Here is a 22,195-nt window from a genome sequence, read left to right as displayed (position 1 = left end):
AACCCAGGAGTTCAAGATCAGCATGGGTAATATGGCAAGACCTCAAGACCTTGTCTCTATCAAAAGAAAAAAAAAAAATTTGTCTACTCCAGAGTTACTAAGATTTTTTCCATGTTTTCTTCCAGAAATTTTATAGGATTTATTTTGACATTGGGGTCTATGAACCACTGAGTTAATTTTGTATATGTTACAAGGTAAGGGTAAAGTTTTTGTTTTATTTTGTTTTTTGCATATAAATTTCCAATTGTTCTAGCATTATTTTTTTTAAGTATGCTTTCCTCTACTGAATTGCATAACTATCTGTAGAAATTCAACTGACCATACACGTGTGGGTCTACTTTTGGACTCTATTGTGTTCCACTGATCTATAGGTCTATCTTTATACCAATACCACACTGTTTTGGTTACTGTAGCTTTGTAAGTTTTGAAATCAGGATGTAAAGTCCTTCAAATTTCTGCTTATTTTCGAAATTGTTTTGGTTATTCTATCTTGTGTTTTTAATTATATTTTTGTTCCTTTGATTGAGCCATGCTTCTGTTTCTTTGTATGCCTTGTGATCATTTGTTGAGTTTTAGGCATTTGGAAAAACCTGCCTCCTTTCCCAGTCTTTATGGACTGGCTTTATATAGCAGATGACCTTCACCAGTCTGGTTAGAGATTCTGAAGAACCTTTTCTGGAAACCTATCTTCTCTGGGCTTGTGTGTTTAACTTCGCAGTTAAAGAGGTTTCTTCTCAGGAGCTTATGATCTCTTGCTCCCCCTGGTGTCCCCTTGTAGTACTGCAGTCTCTGGTGGTGTAACAAGCTGCAGCGCTTGCCTTTGTTCTCAGCGGCCCCCAACCTGACATCCAAAGTATACCACTGTTCCTGTCAATACTCTTGAGTCAAGCAGACAAAAACCAGTCCTCTGAAAAGTCAGAACTTGGACACTCATCCACTCTCCTCTTTCCCTCGTGAAGAGGAATCTAGGAGTTGAGAGTTTTCTCCCGAAGTGCTGCAACCTCTTTATTGGTTTCTGCAGTTCACACAAAGGCTATTTAGTCTACATACTGTTAAGTTGGGGTCTCCATGGGGGAACAAGAGACTAGGGCTTCCTATCCCCCCATCTTGTTCATATCACCCCCTCTTGTTTTTAATTTTAACTTTGAAAAATAATTTAACGTTACAGAAAATTTACAGACTACTATAATAAACTTTCACCTAGATTAACTAAGGAAATATTGTTAATATTTTGCCACATTTCCTTTCTCTCTCTCTTCTCATATAAATCAACATTTATGAAATATTTGAAGTGAAGTTGCAGATATCATGAGTTTTACTTTAAATATTTCATGTGTATCCTTTTAACCTGTCAAATGATAAGACCAACACTCAATACCTGACATAAAAGAATAAAGTTGAATTCGTTGCTTACTTCAATAAGGGATCTCACAGGATTTTTGGGATTGGCAGATTTTCAGAGGCATAGACAGATTAACATCATCCAAAGAAGCATGGTTAACCAGGTGAGGCTGTTGTTGATTGGGACTCCACAGCATGTTTTCTGGAATGAGTTATACCTGACTCGCTGACTTTCAGAAATGAGGAACTGTTGCTTTCAATATCATGTTCATTGAGGTGAGTTGTCATTGATGACTTGAACAGGTCTAAAGCCAGTCCTAATGGTTGCTTATCATCATGGCTTCTGCAGAATTAATGTTTTCCTTCATTTATGGGGACTCTTTTATTCTTAGTCCTTCCTTTTGGTCCTCATTCAAACAAAGCTGACCATCAAGTTCAGATCTTTACCGTTGTTGTTCATAGTCCTTGAAGATGAACTTTCATTTGCAGAGATGTGATTTTCAGTTCACACATTGATCATTGTCATTTTATCTAGTTTTTGTCTTTGAATCATTTGTTGAATGAGTTTTGGTTATATCATTATATATAGGTTGAATGGTATTGAGTTATAAAAGGAGAAAATGATAATTCATAATTAATCAATAAATTTTAAAAGTTTGGTGGTTTCTACTGGAAATAATGATTTATTATGTGTGGCAACATTAGATTTAAGGGCCTAGTATGAGATTTGAGGCTATTTTGACTTCTTTGTTGAGACCTGTAATTGCTCTGAGGCAAGGAAGCTAAGCCATTGCTTCTTATTTAAGGGATAGGTTTTATAGGCAATGTTTTCTTTTTTTCCTCTGGATATAAAGTGATGGAGAATTTTTTTTTTTTTTTGAGACAGAGCCTTGCTCTGTCACTCAGGCTGGAGGGCAGTGGCATGATCATAACTCATTGTAACTCTAACTCTTGGACTCAAGTGATCCTCCCAGTTTAGTGCTGGGATTACAGGTGTGAGCTGGGATTACAGGTGTAAGCATCATGCCTGGCCTAGTTTGTGTTTATAGAACATCTTTCAACATAGATTTTTTCGGATTGTTTCTTCACGAATAGATTTAGGTTGTGAACTTTTGGCAGAAATACCATCAAAATGATGTCGTTTCCTCAGTGAATCATATTAGGAAATCTCAGTGATACCAGTTTATACTAATTTTGGTGCTATTGTTTAGGTATTCGCAACTGTGAGGTCACAGTTTATCCTTCTTTTATTTATTTATTTATTTATTTATTGGAGAGACAAGGTCTCACTCTGCTGCCCAGACTAGAGTGCAGTGGTATAGCTCACTGCAACCTCAAACTCCTGGGCTCAAGCAATCCTCCTGCATTAGCCTCCCAAGGAGCTAGAATTACAGGCACGTACCACCATGCTCAGCTAATTTTTCTACTTTTTGTAGAAACTTCTGGTCTCAAACTTCTGGCCTCCAGTAATCCTCCCACCCCAGCCTCCCAAGGTGCTAGGATTACAGGTGTGAGCCACTGTGTCTGGACCATTCATCCTTCTTAAATGATAAATATCTTATGAGAAGATACTTTAAGGCTGCTCCCATCAAACTTTCACTCAGTGGTTTTAGCACCTACTGGTTACTGCCTGAATTGATTATTACTGTCGTTGTTGAAAAATGGTGATTTTCTAGCTCTGTCATTCCTTCTCCTTTTATTTATCTATATCTCTTTAGTATCAGTATGGGCTTATGGATTCTTTTTTCAATCAACCAATGGATTATAATGCATTCTTCGCAATTCAGCCAATGGGAGCCCTTCAAACTGGCCTGAGTCCTTTTAACATGTTCCCATCAGTTTAAAATGTTCCCAACAATAAGCACTTGCTTATTTTCTGGCACAAAAAGATCTTCTAGACTTTTCTTTACTTTCTCAGCCCCAGCACCGGAATTTACCATTTCTTTAAGGATGTCTGTTTCCTTTTATAGTGAAACTTCTTTCCATATAAATATTTTTTGGATATTGCTATTTGCTATATTTTAGTACTATAAATAGCACTATACATAGCTGGATAGTATTATATAGTGTAGATGTACCATAACCTATTTAACATGTCCTTATTTGTTGTTTCTAATCTTTTAATATTACAAACAATTCTGCAATGAACAAATGTCTATCTGTTTCATTTTGTGTATATTTGTGGGATGATCCCCTAGAAGTGAAATTTTTGCATTAAAGACTTCGGGAACTTGTAATTTTGACAGATACTTCAAATATTCAGCCAGGTGCAGTGGCTCACATCTCTAATCTCTCAACACTCTGAGAGGCTGAAGCCGGAGGATCACTTGAGGTCAGGAGTTCAAGACCAGCGTGAGCTCACCATCAAATTGGTATTAACTGATCAACACTTAAGGGCACATATAGTAATAACATTCGTCGGATGTTGGGCAGATGGGAAGGGGGAGGAGGGGAGGAGAATATACACACGTAATGGGTTTGGTGCGCACTGTCTGGGGGACAGTGACTCGGGTGGGGCAAGGGCAATATACGTAACCTAAACATTTATACCCCTGTAATATGCTGAAATAAAAAAAAATTTAAAAAAAAGAAAATCCAAAGGAAAAAAAAAAGACCAGCCTGAGCAAGAGCAAGACCCTGTCTCTACAAAAATAGAAAAATTAGCCAGGTGTGGTGTTGTTAGGTAGATAGTAAGGGATTCCGCGTCTCCTAGCTTCGAAAGTGGGTGCTGTTGCCTTGGTGCAATTGGCCCACCTGGGAAGAAGGATAAGGAAGAGCCCCAGGGCCCATCTTGGTCCTGCCCCACCCTAATACTCTCCTGAGTGACTGCCACACCTGGGGGAGGAGGGAACGCCCTACGGATCTGCCAATCAGAGCTTGGCATACCAGCTGCGAAAGAATGCAGAGGACTCTCCAGCCCATGGGCCAAGCAGCAGAGGTACCGTAGAGTATAGAAATTGAAGTAGAACAATCTGCATGCCTAGTTAAGATTCAGTTCATGCAACTCCAACTGTCCAATCAAAGTAGTTCCATGGTGACGTCTGAGCCACAGGGAGGTCCCAATCCGGGAACCAGGAGCTTTTTTGTCCCTTCCTTTTGTTCTCCCTTTGATGCCACAATGGGTCTGGTTGTCATCTGTGGCGTATGTACCATGCTCTGTAAACCTGTATCTTGCTCTTGCTCTATAATCCTATCTTTCTCTCCTCAATAAACTTTATTTTCATGCTTGCTTTGCTTTGGTGTGTCTGGTCGTTCTTCGGCCATGAGTGTGCTAAGAACCAACATTTCAGACTGAAACCTGACAGTGGTGCACGCCTGTAGTCCCAGCTACTTGGGAGGCTGCGGCAGGAAGATCCTTGAGCCCAGGAGTTTGAGGCTGCAGTGAGCTATGATGACACCACTGCAGCCTACCCAGGGCAACGGCATGAGAATCTGTCTCAAAAAAAAAAAAAAAAAAATACTGCAATTTTCCTTTCTAGAGGTTGTACCAATTTATATTTCCACCAGTATCATATGATAGCAGACAATCAAGCTTATAAATTTAGGCCAAAATTCTGTTTTTTCCATAGAAAAGTTATAGAATTTTAAATTTTTAGCTATATTAGTTTACCAGAATAGGAAGTTGTGGTGTTATGATTTATATATTAGTTTTCATCTACTGTTCCTATGTAGTTTCATAACTCTCATAGTCCTTGTCATAATGTTGGGGTGCTTTAGGCCTCAGGAGATAGAATCTCTCTCTCCGACCTTCTCATGTCCTCTTTTCACCTGCCCAAGGCAGTACTCTAATCTGATTGCGGGTCAAAAGACCCTCATTCCAGAGAGTCCTGCCCCATGCCCTGGAGGAAGGAAAGCTACACAGCGAAGCCAGGAAGAATCTGAACAGACAGGCATTGCTGGGTTTAGATCATGCGTTTTTTTGTCCAATCACATTTCTACACGCTTGTCAATCAAGTGTATATAATGAAGCCTCCATAATACCCAAGAGGACAAGGTTCAGAGAGCTGCCGGGTAGCTGAACATGTGGAGGTTTCCAGAGGGTGTTGGCCCTGGGAGGGCATGGAAGCTCTGAGCCCTTTCCCCCATTCCTCACCCTACACATCTCTTCATCTGTATCCTTTATAAAATCCTTTACAGTAAATCCATAAATGTGTTTCCCTGAGTTCTGTGAGTTGCTCCAGTAAATTAATTGAACCCAAAGACAGAGGTGGTTGTGGGAACCCCAATTTGAAGCTGATCGGTCAGAACCTTCAGAGGCCTAGTGTCTCAGGGCGGGGCATCTTGGGGACTGAGCCCTCACCCTGTGGGATCTAACACTATCTCCAGGTAGACAGTGTTGGAATTGAATTAGAGGACACCCAGCTGGTGTCCACTACTTGGTGTGTGGGGAAAACAACCCACATTTGGTCACAGAAGTCTTCTGTGTTGATTGCTGGGGAGTTTAGAGGAAAGCTCAGTCTGAGGAGTGTTTTCCCAAGCACAAGTTTGAGAAAATTTTCTCAACTCAGTGATCAAAAAGATTGTTTAATTCTGCCCATGAGGCTGGGCTCAGTGGCTCATGCCTGTAATCCTAGCATTCTGGGAGGCCGAGGCAGGAAGATCACTTGAGGTCAGGAGTCCCAGACCAGCCTGAGCAAGAGTGAGACCCTGTCTCTACTATTAGCCGGGCATGGTGGTGCACACCTGTAGTCCCAGCTACTCGGGAGGCTGAGGCAGGAGGATTGCTTTAGCCTAGGAGTTTGAGGTTGCTGTGAGCTAGGCTGACGCCACAGCACCCTAGCCCAGACAACAGAGTGAGACTCTGTCTCAAAAAAAAAAAAAAAAAAAAATTCTGCTCATGAGTTGCCTTGGTGACAAATTCAAACTGCATTCATTTTCTTTTTTTTTTTTTCCTTAGGAGTTCCAGGGTGGTCTTGAACCTGAGTTCAAGCAATCCTCCCACCTCAGCCTTCAGAGTAGCTGGGACTATAGACAGACACCACTGTGTCCAGCTTCAAACTGGATTCATTTTCTAAAGTTTGTGATTGTGTTCTTCATCCAGAAGGCCTGAAGCGTAACAATGAGTCACTTTCCTTTTTGCCTCTTCAAGGTCATCAGTTTGAGTTACTTTTGTATCTCTTGAGCTTCTAAGGTATCTTTGTTTTCTTGTCATGAATATGTTTTGGCTATAGGCAAAGTATTTCTGCCATACACAGGTGAGTATTTTCAGAAATGGATACTTCTATTCTAACTGCAAATGGATTTTATAGTTGAGTTATCCTATAAAAATTATAGAAAATTTGTGCCTTGAACATAGTAGGAATCTCAAATTTTGGTGCCGATAAGAATGATTCAGGGTGCATATAAAAAAATGTAGATTAGTGGGCTTCCTCTACAAATTCTGGTTGAGTAGATCTGAGAGGTATGGTCCAGATATTTGCATATGAGAGGCTCCCTTAGGATTCTGATGCAATGATCCTGAGACTACACTTTGAGAAATATAACACTAAATTACTGTTGATTAGTTGTAGTTTCCATATTTTTAGTCTGGGCTTGGAAACCCATTTCAATGAAAATGTGCTTTTTAGGAAGCATTCATGATTTTGGAACATGTTGTTTTATTTGAAACCAAAGTTTCTATGGATAACATTCTCTGAATATTTATAGCACGTGCCCGTTCATTGTTCTAAGCAAATTCCATGTATGTGTTAAATTACAGACTCCTCACAATTGAGGTTGGTGCAATTACCCCTATTTTAAGGAAACTGAGTCACAAAAGGTTGAGTAGCTTGCCAGACTCACACATTAATTTGTTACATAGATAATAAGTGGCAGGGCCAGGATTGAAACTTTATTGATCAAGCTCCAGGTTTAGCTGTTACACTATGTTGCCTCTCTTTTTTCATTTGAGCCCAAAGAGGCTCTGAGCATTTTCTCATATAAAAAGGAGTAGTTTGGTCATAAATGGTAGGCACTCTCTGCTCAGCTCATTGGAAAGAGTGAAACTATTTGTCCAGATAAGGCCTTCGGTCTGTTAAAACAGTAGTCCCCAACGTTTTTCGTACCAGGGACCAATTTAGGGATGATTCAAGCACTGTATTTATTGTGCAGTCAAACCTCTCTGTTAATGATAATCGGTATTTGCGGCCACTCCCCAGCGCTGGCATCACCGCCTCAGCTCCACCTCAGATCACCAGGCATTATATGCTCATAAGTAGCATGCAACCTAGATACCTCGTGTGCACAGTTTATAGTAGGGTTCATGCTCCCATGAGAATCTAATGCCACTGCTGATCTGATAGGAAGCGGAGCTGAGGTGGTGATGCAAGCAATGACTGTAAATACAAGATGAATCTTCGCTACCTCTCCGCTGCTCCCCTCCTGCTCTGCTGCCTGGTTCCTAACAAGCCACGGATGCGACTGGTACTGCCGTGTTGGAGACCACAGTAGCTCCACTTGGTTACTATAATTTGATAACATTGTGAAATAAGTCTGAATGTAAGGGTAGCAAATTTCATGCTAGTCATAAGACACGTTATTAGCTGTGTATATTTATGGCATATGAACCTAGTGATGGGATGAAATAATCTTAAAGATTTTTTTTTCATTTATTACCTGTTGAAAAGTCTATCAGTGGATCTTTCAGCAACTCAGAGTTAAAATCAAAAAGCTAAACAAGACCTGAATGTGTGACTTTCTTTAAAAACAGTGAAATAGTTATCATGTTGGATAATGTTTCATATGTCTCTCAGAATCCTTATAATCCATAATATTTTTTTTGTATTTAGTATTTATTATTTTATTGAAGCAAAGAACAATTCTTGGACAATATTGCATTTATGAGTACTAGAGTGAATAAAATTATTTATGGCTCAAAATTTCTCATAAAACATTCATTTCACCTACAGTGAGCAATACATAAATATTGTTGATGGATTGTCAAGTAGAAAAGGAAAAAAATGAACAGAACCCAAATTTACATCATGCCATGGGATTCAAAAGGTATTTTTCCCATTATACATAAATCACAGCTTACAAAATAAAGTTCTCTCAAACTGCTACTGTGCAGTATTCGTCAATAGTGTGCTACTAGTGTGTGTATATGTGAGTGTGTAGTTGTGTAAAAAATTTTATTGTAAATTGACAAATTTTATTTATTTATTTATTTAGAGACAGGGTCTCTCTCTGTCACCCAGTCTGGAGTGCAGTGTCTTGATCAGAGCTCACTGTAATCTCCAACTCCTGGGCTCACATGATCTTTCTGTTTCAGCCTTTAAGTAGCTAGGACTATAGGTGCACACCACCATGCCTGGCTAATTTTTATTTTTTATAGAGACAGGATCTGGCTATGTTGCCCATGCTGGTTTCAAACTCCTCACCTCAAGTGATCCTCCTGCACTGTCCTCCCAAAATGGTGGGATTATAGGTGTGAGCCACTGCACCTGTCCTGAAAAATTATAATTGTATATATTTGCAAGGTACAAAGTGATATTATAATTTGTGAATACAATATGGAATAATTGAATCAAGCTAATTAACATACCCATCATCTCAAATACTTATCATTTTTTATGGTAAGAACATTTGAAATTTACTCTCCGCAATTTTGAAAGGTACAATACATTGTTATTAACTGTATTCATCATGCTGTGCAATAGAGCTCAAAAGCACACTTAATCCTCCTGTCTGAGGCTTTGTATCCTTTGACCATCATCTCCCCATTCTCCCTACCCCTGTCTCTGGTATTCACCATTCTACTTTCTGCTCTTATGAGTTTGATAGTTTTAGATTCCACATATAAGTGAGAACATATGGTATTTGTCTTTCTAGGGCTGGTTTATTTCACATAGCATAATGACAAGAGTTTTCTTCTTTTTAAGGTTGAGTAATATTCTATTGTGTATACCACATTTTCTTTATCCATTTATCTGTTCACAGATACTTAGTTTGATTCTATAACATTTTTTTTTTTTCTGAGACAGAGTCTCGCTCTCTTGCCCAGACTAGAGTGCCGTGACGTGAGCCTAGCTCACAGCAACCTCAAACTCCTGGGCTCAAGCAATCCTCATGCCTCAGCCTCCCAAGTTGCTGGGACTACAGGCATGCACCACCATGCCCGGCTAATTTTTTCTATATATTTTTAGTTGGCCAGATAATTTCTTTGTATTTTTAGTAGAGACGGGGTCTCGCTCTTGCTCAGGCTGGTCTAGATCTCCTGAGCTCAAATGATCCACCCGCCTCGGCCCCCCAGAGTGCTAGGATTACAGGTGTGAGCCACTGCCCCCGGCCTGATTCCATAACTTGACTATTTTGAATAGTGCTGTGATGCACATGTAGTGCAGACAACTCTTTGACATACTGATTTCAGTATACAGAACAAACTAATTCAAATTATATTTATTGAGTGCCAGGTACTATGAATTTATTGCCCAGTGGGAGCAGATCCATAGTGGTAGCTCCAAAGCTTCTATACAAAAGAAGATTTAGGGAGCAATCAAGTTGGAAGAGTGTGTGGAGACGGATCTGGGTGAGGAAGCGGATTTGTCTTGACACTGTTATCTCTTAGTATTTTAGATCAGATTGAGAAAATATCAAAGAGCAGGGAAGGGCACTGACTGAGATTATGGATGGAATTAATTCCCCTCAGGCTAACCCTCAACTCTGTCATTGCAGATTTCTATAATAAATCAATAATAAATTAATGAGATACTCATTTTAACAGATCTATAGCATGAAGACAGGAGCATTTAATTTTCTTTGGGGGGGAATGTATGTAGTGGAAGAGTAGATGGGGGAAGGATTTCATAAAAAGGTGTGATTTTAGTTCACTATTATTTATCACTCTTGGAAAATGTTCTAAATACAAAGACTCTTCAAAGACATAGAAATTAAGAGATTCTGGCAAACTGTTCAGAACATGAGGAAGTGGGGTTAAGGCTGGAGATGATGGGGACATAATAGGCTTGCAAGTTATGCTAACAGTTTTGAAATTCATCCTGCAATTGATAGGAATTGCTGCAGGATTTTAGGCACAGAAGTGAGAATGATAAGATATTATATAACATTTTGGTAATATCAAAGAACCATGCCTGTGAAAGAAGTAACATGACCACCCCAGCTCTTTTTCTATGAATGAGAAATTAAGGGGAAACAGTGATTAAGACAAAATCCCTACCCTTATAGAATTTATATTCTAGTGGGGAGAGGCAAACAATAAAAAAACAGACATATAATATCAGGCAGTGATAAGTGCTAGAAAGAACAATTTTAAAGCAGGGTAGGGAACAGAATGATTGGGTGGAGACTAGCTCACTGTTCTTTCTACTAATCTCATCATACAATGTAATTGATTTTCAAGATCCTTTCAATTTCCAACACAACAACACCATTATACTGAAATCTGAATGTTGCAAATGTATTCATTTATTTCATTCATTGTCTAATAACTTGTCCTTCTTAAATATCTGTGTTGACTTCCCAAACGCCAGAAAAGGAGGAGCAAATTTCTCTCTGAAGGTTAAAGAACATTTGAACAGGCTGCACTGAAAACCCTTCTCAGTGGTTACTTCCGTAGGCTCTTCATATTTCACTCGGATACAACTCTTTACCATTTTTAAGCTTTTAATTTCCATACTTTGGCTCACAAGACCTTGTATGTCTCCCTCTCTCTCCCTTCACGCTTTTGTTCAAGAAACATGCTATATATTGAGTGCTTGGCTTGACAGACTTTTTGCTAAGTGCAGATGACACAGACAGGAGCAAAAAGCAGCCCCAGCTTCTAGAGCTGATAGTTGTACTATATGCGGGTGGCAGCTCAAAACTGGAGCCAGGAACTCATGAGGCCAGCGTGGAAGTTCCAACTCTGCTGGGCCTTAAATGCCTGGTTTGAAGTTGACACAACCTTGTCTGCTGACTGAGAGCGCTCATATGCATATGAAAAGAGGAGCACCATGTTAAGGAGAAATGACTGTCTTGGGGGTTTATGTGGGTCATTTTTACACCTAAGACGCCCAAGCCAAACTCCAGCCTTCAACATCCGGGGGCCTTACAGAAGAATGCAGACCCTTGGGAGCTACCTAAATCTACTGAATCACAGTGTTTAAGGGCGGAAGCCCTGAAATCTGCAGCTTAATAACGAAACTTCCTAGGCCATTGTTATGTATGCTTTAGACCTTGAGAACCACTGGACTCGTATCTTTTCTTACTTCACCTACACCTGACATAGGTACTATTAGCCCTCCCAGAGGAGGGAACTGAGGCATAGAATGTTAACTTGCTGAGGTCACACAGAACCAGAGTTGGAATCTAGACCTGCTTGGGATACAGCTCTTAGTCTTTAACCTAAGAGTACATTTGGTCCTTTTTCCAAATGATTTGTTACTGTACTTCAACAAGCACTGGGCTTGGAGTTTGAAAACTTAGTCTGAAGGCCCACTAAATTAAATCTGGTGAATTTGAGCAATTAACTCACACTGTGAACTTCGCCTTAGGCAAAGCACACCCACCTGAAGGTGACCCAAGGGGCGGGGCGGGAGAGCCGGGCAGGGAAGGGAGGCCATCGATAACTCCGGCACGCCGCTGCCTGTTGGATGGGCTCGAGCCTCTCCCGCCAGGCCTGCCCCACGCCCGCGCGCTCCCGGGCCCGCCCCCGCCGCCATCTTGGTCTAGGAGGGAGCGGGCTGCACGCGTGAGTAAACAGCCCGAGCCGGGAAAGTGGAGCTCCGGCAGCGTCCGGGTGCGGAGGGGCAGCGGTAGAGAGGACCCAGATTTGATCTTTGTACGTGGGGATGAGTATCTGGGACACAGCGGTAGGCTGCGGGGACCCCTGAGTCTGGCGCACCCTCCGCCCCCTCGCGACGAGACGCCTCGCTCCCCGGGCTCCTCCCGCCCCCAGCCGGTCTCCTCCCTCTGTTGAAAGCTGCCCGGGAAAGTGGTGGCGCGAGCGGGCTCGGGCCCGAGCGCAGCGTGGGCCCAGGTGCGTGTGGCCCGGCCCCAGAGAGGATCGGGGCTTGAGTTTGTGCGCCAGATGCCTGGGGTGTAGACGCGGCGTGGCCGAGCGTGCGGGCATGGGGGCCGGACTCTCGGTGGGCCGCCGCGGGGCTGTTCCTGTCGGTCACCAGGTTTTCTTCTCTTCCGGTCCGGGCCGTAGGGTGGCCGACATGACGGCCAGGGGTCAGGGCCCCCTCGCGCCGCTGTTGGAGACTTTGGAAGACCCTTCCGCCTCCCCTGGGGAGCAGACTGACGCTTACCTGACTCTGACCAGGTGAGGCCCGCGGAGGGGGGCCCAGTAGGGTCTGTGGAGGAGGAAGATAAGTTTGGTGGGGCGTGCTGAGGAAGTGTGAATTCTACAAGTCTGGTGCAAATGTGAGGACGCCAGCGTCCTGGACGAGTCGGGGGGCTGGGGGGATGCATGCTCAGTGACGTTCCAGGGTGCTGCTGGGCGCTTAAGGCGTTTGTTTGCAAGGAGGGAGCCTGCACGTGTGTCTTGCAAACGAGGGATTTTAAAAAATGTTGGTTGGAAGTGGTTGTAGGAGTGGTTTTCGGCGTAAACCCCCTGATGGGTTGGGAAAATGCGACCACCCAGAATCGGCTTTTTAGTAGAGCAGTAACATGATTTTTATTGTAGTTGCAAAATGTTTCAAAGTATTCTCTGTTGAAATTTATTGCTTTATGCAATCTTTTGCAAATCGTTAGTAAATTTGTAACTATGTATAGAGATCCCTGTTCCGTCTTTACATAGTCCAACTGTGAAAACTTCCATACACTGGATGCAAAAAGGTATTCTGAGGGGTTTTGTGCACTTATTTTTGACATATATTGCATTATATGTTCTCTGTATCCTTACGTACCTTACAGGCTGGGTCAGTTCATTTAGAAGAGTTCCACAGTAATCTTTAAAAAGACAATGCAGGTATTTTAAGGAGTGAGTACATTATTTTTTTGTTTCTGCCGCTTGCATAAACTTGTGTTTTTTCTGCTTTTTAAGTCGTATGACTGGAGGAGAAGGAAAAGAAGTAATTATAGAAATTGAGAAAAAACTTCTTCGGCTGTACAAAGTTTTAAAGGTATGTATCTGTTTATTAAATAGTTTTGCACTTTTGGTGGTTTTAAAAAGTTTTACCGACTCAAAAATTTGAATCTAAAATAAAATAACAGCAATGATATTGACTGATTATAATACTATTGATTATTTAAAACTTCTGAGGTACTGTCTTAATTGCCTTACATGCTTTCTCTCACTTAGTTCTCATATCTCCATGAGATTATCCTTTAATTCTCACTTTGCAGATGAAAAAATTGGTTTAATTTGCCTAAAGTTGCCCAAGGCCACTGGAATCCAAAGCCTGTGTCCTTTTTTTTTTTTTTTTTTTTTTTTTTGAGGCAGAGTCTCACTCTGTTGCCCAGGCTAGAGTGCTGTGGCATCAACCTAGCTCACAGCAACCTCAAAGTCCTGGGCTCAAGCAGTCCTGCCTCAGCCTCCCGAGTAGCTGGCACTATAAACATGTGCCACCATTTTTTCTATATATTTTTAGTTGTCCAGCTAATTTCTTTCTATTTTTATTAGAGACGGGGTCTTGTTCTTGCTCAGGCTGGTCTCAACTCCTGAGCTCAAACGCTCCACCCACCTCGCCCTCCCAGAGTGCTAGGGTTACAGGTGTGAGCCATCGCAACTGGCCCCAAAGCCTGTGTTGAAAGCAGTGATCAGAGATTATTTGTTTTCTTTCCTTTTGGGAAATGTATTTCTAAGTAAATGCTTCTAAAATTATAATTGTCTTTGGTCTACTCTGTAGGTGGCAGAACTATCTTTTTTTTTTCCCCAATCTTCACTCACCCTCAGTTTTTGCCTTAGCCATTAGCCATTATTATGTTACCTTTTTTGCTTGTTTATAAGGCGGTGGTGTAGTTTAACATCAAACTAAGGACCTGCTTTTGTACTCACTTGACCACTATGGCTTCCCAACTTAACACCTAACTTTTCGCTTTCCTTGGTTTAAGAATGAAAAGATTGAACTAAATCTCCCTTTGAGTTCTTATTTTTATGAGCTTGTTTTTGTGCTTTTAAAACAAGTATTGTACATTTTATTTTTTTTTCTTTTGATCTTTTTTTATCGTTGTTCCCCACCGAGACAGACACGTAGTATTGTACATTTTAGCATGATTTCTGGCTAAGTGTTAAAGCATTTGAGATACTGCCTACCCTAAGTATTGTTGTCATAGTTGTTAACATTTTTTGTTCATGTGAGCAGGCACTTTATTTTGTGGTAGTTACGTAATGGTATTATTAAATAATATTAATGGCATTGTTTATAATCCCATTTTCTTCATTATCATTCCACCTTCCAGCAATATGATGTGTTAAAGAGATGCAGCTTATAGTATTTATAGGATCAGGAACCCTAGTGTGTGGATTTTGAGTTGAGTTGTACTGTTTGTAAATGGTTTTGTAACTAAAATTCCGAATGAATTATTTGGATGCACATGGAAGATCGATAGTAGGACAATCAAGAGAAGTTTTCCATGCGACTAAATTATGAGTATAATTGGAATTCCTTCAGAACAGAAAGCACACTAGGTAAAATAGAACATGTTTCTATGTTGCTGTTTTGAATTCAGCTAGGATTGTGTCTAGGAACCTACATTTTTGAAGATAAAACATAGCACTTTTAAAGAATACTTTCAAGCAGATATGTTTAATAAAGGTTGATCACACACACCTGCTAGCTATTATCCAGGAGATATAACAGTCAAAATCTTAAGCCTTACTGAGTTGCATACAACTGGTTGTTACATTGTATCTCTTATACCTGAGGGTTTTGTTTTTTGGTTTGGTTTTAGAGGTCCCCAGGGAGGTGTCTACTAATATATTTAATTACTAGCATTTCCTATTCTCCCTGTTCAAGAATAATAATGGAGGATTCCTTGGATATTTGATTCAAAGAGATATGGGGGATTTTGAAAATAAATAACTTTGGAATAGAAAATGGTACGAGGAAAGAGAGCACAGGGTTAGGAGTAAACATCAAGGAATATATCGAGGCTCCATTTGACAGGTTTGGGCTTTTATACCTTTTACATACATAGTATGGGTTGGGCTTTAGATTGTAGATTGACATGGATTAACATTCTTTTATCTATAAAGTAGGGATTTAAAAAATATTTTACTTTAATATCGAGATAATGTCGGAAACTAGCAAATATTAGACACTTAGTTAATGTTACGTTCCAACCACTTCACTCCCAATCTTAGAGGAAGTGGTGTCACACTCCACTCTAAAGCTAGGATGTCAGCTTTTGCATTTGAGTCTTCTGCTTACTCTTTGTATAGGGACCTTGCTCCCTTTTTCATGTCTAGTATCTTTAGCATCTTTCATCTGTTGACTTTTTCTTTGCTTTCACAAGTGTAGAAATGTTATTTTCATTCAGTTGCTCTCTGTCCAGTTCCCTTTTCCTTTCTTTGCCAAGCTGTATACATGGCTTGTGATCTTACTCCTTTTTTGCCTATTTTCAAAATGATTTTTTGATCAGATTAAAATGTGATGCATTTGCTTGTTTTGTAATCAACTTTTGCTTTCTAAAAATTGATTTACAATTGTACTTGTTTATAATGTAATTTTGTTTTTGTAGACTCATATTTCCAGTCAAAACTCGGAGCTCAGTAGTGCTGCTCTACAAGCCTTGGGGTTTTGCTTATATAATCCCAAAATTACTTCAGTATTATCAGGTAGATAAATTTATTAATGACTATTAATATTTTTGGAGTATCAATAAAGTCTTAAGTTTAAAGTATAGTTTGATACTGTTGAAAGTACTGTTACCTGTGGACTAGTCTCATAACTTGTAGGATTTGCTTTTAAGAAAGAAATAATGTTTAGATTATCATCATCACCTAGACATAGCTCTAACTTTGGTACTATAATTCGTTCTAAAAAATAAGGGCATTTTAAAAACAAAAATAATTAAGGATATTTTAACATTCCTATAAAAATGGAAACCTTTATTCAAGCAGGGAACTAAGGACCATGCTGAATTGAGAAGTTCTTTTATATAGTGGTAAATGTGGGATAATTTGAAACTAAAAGTGGTAGTGAGAACATAGAACCTGATGCTTTCAAAGTTTTGAAGTAGTCTTCAACTCAACGTTGATCTATATAGTTAGTAGTTTGCTGTTGGAAAGGAAACCTAGGAAGTGATCTTCAGAGATCACTGAAGTTAGCAACAGATAATACAGATGTCAGGAAGCTGCTACTTCTTTTTTCTGAGGGAAAAGTTACTGTTTGTTCTTTTTTATATATGGAAGTGTTAGCAACCTAAAGCAGGAGTAGTTTATTTTGGAGCAAAGATGTAGAGTTTACAGAATCTTGCCAAAAATCATCTCCTGTGTTTAAACCTACTAATGATACCTGTAGTTCATTTTAGTTGCATAAATACGTATTTATTATTTGGAGTATGCTATTTATTTTCTCTGAATATATCTTCCCCTCTAATCTGAATTTTGTGTTTTGGGAAAGTTTGATGTCAGCAGTGATTCTTTGATCCTTCTCTTTGGATATACATTTAATTTTATGATTAAAGAGTACTTTATTTTTCTCTAATTTTATATTTGAGATTTTTAAGGAGTATAAACTATTCTATGCAATTAAAATTAAAACTGTTTTTCAGAGGCAGATATTCAAGAAGTGCTTTCAAAATTGAATGATATTGTCAAGAGTCCAGACAAAAATGTACGTACCAGGGCACTTTGGGTGATATCTAAGCAGACGTTTCCTACTGAAGTTGTTGGCAAAATGGTGAGTATAGTTTTTGTGTATGTCATCTTAACTGTGTGCCCATAAAAACAATTCAAACTTATTTGATTTGTATTTATTTGGTCTGTCTTTTAGGTACCCAGTATAATTGATTCATTAGAAATACTATTTAATAAAGGAGAGATGCATTCTGCCGTTGTTGATTTTGAAGCATTAAATGTCATCATAAGGTATGCGTTTGGATGTTGTGCAGATTAGAAGAATAGATTCAGTAAATTTAAAATTTAGTTCAAGGAATGGACTTTTGGGATTTAAATTTGACATAGACATTAAAAGAGGGGAATGTCTTTTAGACCATAAGACTTAAGAAAAAAGATAACCGGAAGGTGGAAGTAGATATACATAAGTTGCTAAGTTTGTTTATTTTTACTGAGACAGCTTTAAAAGTAAACATGGTTATGTTCCTGCTGGTAACCCAGTTCTCGTTTAAAAAATCAGCTTTTGTAAGGGTTTAAAAAAAAATCATGTAAATCTATTAGTGAACTGTAGGGGCTCTTCAGGAAGGCAGTTACAGTGCCCAGCAGGGAACAGAAAAGTGCCTTCTTCCTATCCATCCCTGTTCTTAAACAGCCATACTAATAGCACAAACTCTGACATGGTTTCTGTTTCCACTTGTTTTTCATTCTTTAGAATTTTCTTTAGTTGTTAAGTTATTTGCTTTAACTACCTAGTAATAGTATAATGATAATTAGTACAGTTGGCCCTTTGTATCCATAGGTTTCACATCCCTGGATTCAATAACTGCAGATTAAAAATACTCAAATACTGACTTATAGACTTTTCATTCCCTAAACAATACAGTAGAACAACTGTTTATGTAGCATTTACATTGTACTAGGTATTATAAGTAATCTAGACATGATTCGAAGTATATGGGAAGATGTGTGTAGGTAGTATGCAAATACAGTCATGCATCACTTAATGATGGGGATATGGTCTAAGAAACGAGTCATTAGGTGATTTTGTCATTGTGGAACCAGAGTGTACTTACACAAACAGTGCTGTTACTCCTAGGCTCCAAACCTATACAGCTTGTTAACTATACTGAATAGGCAGTTGTAACACAATGGTAAGTATTTATGTATAAACATTTGCAAACATAGAAAAAGTACAGTAAATACAGTATAAAAGATAAAGTGGTATGCTTGTATAGGATACTTACCATGCATGGAGCTCACAGGACTGGAAGTTGCTCTGAGTCAGTCAATGAGTTGTGAGTGAATGTAAAGGCCAAGGACATTAGTGTCCACTCCTGTAGACTTTGTAAACACTGTACACTTAGGCTACACTAAATTTATAAAAAACTTTCTTCAATAATAAATTAATCTTAGCTCACTGTAACTTTATTACTTCATAAACAAGTTTTTGTTTTTGACTCTTGTAATAACACTTAGCCTAAAACACACATTGTCCACCTGTACAAAAATAATTTTCTTTTGATACTTATTCTGTAAGCCTTTTCTGTTTAAAAAAATTTTTTTTTCTTTTTATTTAAACTTTCTGTTAATGACTAAGACACAAGCATATGTATCAGTGTGGGCCTACACAAGGTCAGGGTGATCAGTATCACTGTCTTTCCTCCATATGTTGTCCTACTGGAAGGCTTCAGGGGCAGTAACAGGCGTGGAGCCCTCATCTTCTATGATATCAGTGCCTTCTGGAATACCTTCTGAAGGATCTGCCTGAGGGTGTTTTACGGTTAACTTTTTAATATAAGTAGGAGTACACTCCAACAAAAACTATGGTGTAGTAAATACTTGACCGATAGCATAGTCATTTATTATCAAGTATTGTGTACTTCACGTAATTGTGCTATACTTTTATATGAAAGAGAATAAATGGTAGGTTTGTTTATACCATCATCACAAAAATGTTAATATATTGGACTACAACTTTTATGACAGCTACGATGTCACTAGGTGATAGGAATTTTTCAGCTCCATTATAATCTTGTGAGACCACTGTTGTAAATGTGGTCTGTCGTTAACTGAAATCTTCTATGGGACATGATTGTGCTGTGCCATTTTGTGTCAGGGACTTGAGCATCCTTGGTCCTGGAACCAATCTCCCACAGACACTGAGAGATGGCTGTATTTTAAAATTTTTAATCTGAAGACAAGACAGTGTGTTCTTATTTTAAAAATTTATAAGAACAATACAGAAATACAAATTAGCAAGCAAATATTAGATCTGTTTCTTGTGTGTGTGTGTGCATATCTGTATATATTCTAAGACAAATGGGCCACGCTATGCATATTTCTGTATGTCACTTATTTTCCTGGTAGCTTAGACTTAAAAAGTGAAGCCAAACTATTCACTGATTTCTCTATTGTAGGCTAATTGAACAAGCTCCAATTCAGATGGGAGAAGAGTCAGTGAGGTGGGCAAAATTGGTAATACCATTAGTGGTTCATTCAGCACAAAAGGTACATTTGAGGGGAGCAACTGCTCTGGAGATGGGAATGCCATTATTGCTTAAAAAACAGCAAGAAATAGCGTCTATTACAGAACAGCTTATGACTACTGTAAGTATTAATTTAAGGATTTTCTGGGTACTGAATCAGAGGGTTCTGTACTGAGCTTAAAGTGCAGTCTGGGCTTATATATTGGTATAACTGCACTATGATCTAGGAGTTTAGCTTTGAGTTAAAACAAAGAATTTCTTAATATTCTTGTGGTACAGGAAGAAAAAAAGAATTGCTTAAGTTAATGTAGGCACATTGCTGCTACATAACCATAAGGAAGGGAGCTGTCTATTCATTATTACTACAGTCTATGCATTTTACCCCATCCCCAGTGAATGGAGAGTAGAAAGGCATTGTATTTTTTTAACCAGTTTTGCTTAAATGGGATTTTATTTCTGAAAAAGGGAGAGCATTAATTAAGTGCTAGATAGAAATTTAATGCACATAAACTTAGTCTGTACAATTATGTTTTCTGACCTTTGCTCTTATAACATATATTTATTGAGCACTTGTTATATACATTGCATTGTTCCAAGCACTGTGAACATAGCAGTGAACAAAAGGGGCTTATGGAGTTTATTTTCTAGTGGGAGAAATAATACAGTATATGATACATTAAGTGAAGAGCACTATGGAGAACAGCAAGGACTGGATAGTGACTGCCATCAGAGAGGAATGGTGAGGTGGGCAGGGAAGTAGAATCTAGATGTTTGTATTCTAATATAGTAAAACTCAGATTTGCTGAAAGAATAGGACATTTGAACAGTGATTTGAAAGCAGTATAGGAGATAGCCCTGTGGATAATGTGGGATAAGCTCATTCCTCATAGAACTGTGAGAGAAAAAGTCCCTGTTGTTATGATTGTGTACCTGGTTGGTATACACAGGAAACACTGGGCAGTAAAGCAGCAGTGGAGTGAGTAAGCTAAAGAGGGAAGAGTAGGAGATGATGTCAGAGGAAGAGAGGACCCAATACATGGGTCGTTGGGGAGGTCATTGTAAGGATTTGGTTGTTGCTCTGGGTTATATGGAAAGCCATATTTAAAGATTTTGAGCCTAGGAGTGACATGCGATGACTTGGGTTTTGAAGGAATCACAGGCTGTATTGATCTGGCTCTACTGAGAATAGACTATAGTTGGCTGGTTGAGTAGAAGCAGGGAGACCAGTTAGGAGATATTGCAGTAATCCAGGCAGTGAGGATGCCTTCCAGATTCTAAAACCTGGGGTTTTATTTGTTTTTGAAATTCAGGAGACCTCTTGGTAATGTTCAGAGTGTAACTCCAAGTTATACTCCAAGTCTACCCCAAGATTTTCATAAATTGTTTATTTTGACAAGTTTATTCATTTTTAATAGCGTATATAAAATTCTTCATGAATTTGAGCTAAAATTTTCTCACATCTGTTTGCCATAAAGCTATTAATGTATTTTTTGTTATTAGTATGAGAAGATTAATGTATTATTATTTGAACTCTAGTTAATAGTGTGCATTCTGAATTTTTTAGGGTAAAGTATATTGGTAGGAAAAAAATACACTGGATTGATAGATGGTAGGATGGCCAGATAGGTTATAAGACAGAACAGTAAAGTGTTAATGGTAAAATCTAGGTGTTTATATTCAAATATTTACTGTAAAACTCTTTCAGATTTGCTATATGCTTCAGAGTTTTCATTTTGGGTTTTTTGGGAGGTATTTGTATTAACTATGGGAAAATTATTATTTGGCTATTTTTGAAACTTATTTCTAGATTTTGATGCTGGATTTTTTTTCCTTTCCAAGAGTTTATTTGGTAAATAATTTTGCTTTTGTTTGCAGAAATTAATCTCAGAACTCCAAAAGCTATTTATGAGTAAAAATGAGACTTACGTGTTAAAATTGTGGCCTTTGTTTGTTAAACTACTTGGAAAGGTAAGTGCACAGTTAATGAACAATCCACAGTTTTTGTGTGCCATACCCTTTCATTTCTTACCTTTCCTTAGTACAGTTGATCCTAATTATTTGTGCATGCCTTCCTTACAAATTTGCCTATTCACTAAAATTTATTTCTAAACTCCAGATCACTGCTTGGCATAGCAATTTCTGTCATTTGTGGATAGCCAGAGTGGCAAAGAATTTGAGTCGCCTAACACATGTTCCCATTTGAAGTCAAGCAAGGTTATGCTCTGCTTTTTTCGTTTTAGCTCTCATACCTTAAATAGGTATCCTTTTTATGGTTCATTATGGGCCTTTTTGGGGGCCACATTTTCTGTGCTTTTTCTTGATTTCACAGGTTAAAATGGTCCTCAGACATAGGGCGAAGTGCTGTCTAGTTCCTAAGCGAAGGAAGGCTGTGATGTGTACCCAGTGGTAAAAATAAGCTTTGTTCAGGCACAAGTTGTAGTCTTTGAGTTTGATGTTAGGGAATCAATGATATAAAATAAGGTATCATTTAACAGGAACATGTAAAACAAGGTTATATATTGAACAGGTGACAAAATGTGGTGACCAGAGACTCAGAGAAACTTAACCCTGTGTTTCCCATAGGAGCCATCAAAATTCACTAATTCAGTGTTTGAGGTGATCTTACAGAACATAGCTACAGTGAATAATAAGAATTATTCAGCCA

The 22,195-nt window shown here is 38.9% G+C and overlaps 1 protein-coding gene across 2 annotated transcripts in view; it reads left to right on the top strand.

Annotated features, from left to right (window-relative positions):
- Positions 1–12,320: 12,320 nt before the first annotated feature.
- RIF1 (replication timing regulatory factor 1) overlaps positions 12,321–22,195 on the top strand; it is a 54,478-nt gene continuing 44,603 nt past the window's right edge. For both annotated transcript variants that reach the window (XM_045558781.1, XM_045558780.1), the window contains exons 1-7: positions 12,321–12,583; positions 13,307–13,385; positions 15,946–16,042; positions 16,981–17,108; positions 17,202–17,296; positions 19,462–19,651; positions 21,406–21,498. In XM_045558781.1, the coding sequence (XP_045414737.1) occupies positions 12,387–12,583; positions 13,307–13,385; positions 15,946–16,042; positions 16,981–17,108; positions 17,202–17,296; positions 19,462–19,651; positions 21,406–21,498 (879 nt within the window). In that variant the 5' untranslated portion in view covers positions 12,321–12,386. The remainder of the gene's footprint in view (positions 12,584–13,306; positions 13,386–15,945; positions 16,043–16,980; positions 17,109–17,201; positions 17,297–19,461; positions 19,652–21,405; positions 21,499–22,195) is intronic.

The sequence above is a fragment of the Lemur catta genome, chromosome 8 (assembly GCF_020740605.2).
Source record: "Lemur catta isolate mLemCat1 chromosome 8, mLemCat1.pri, whole genome shotgun sequence".
NCBI lineage: Eukaryota > Metazoa > Chordata > Mammalia > Primates > Lemuridae > Lemur > Lemur catta.
Note: the sequence above shows the minus strand (reverse complement) of the source record. Positions and strands in the feature narration are given on the sequence as shown.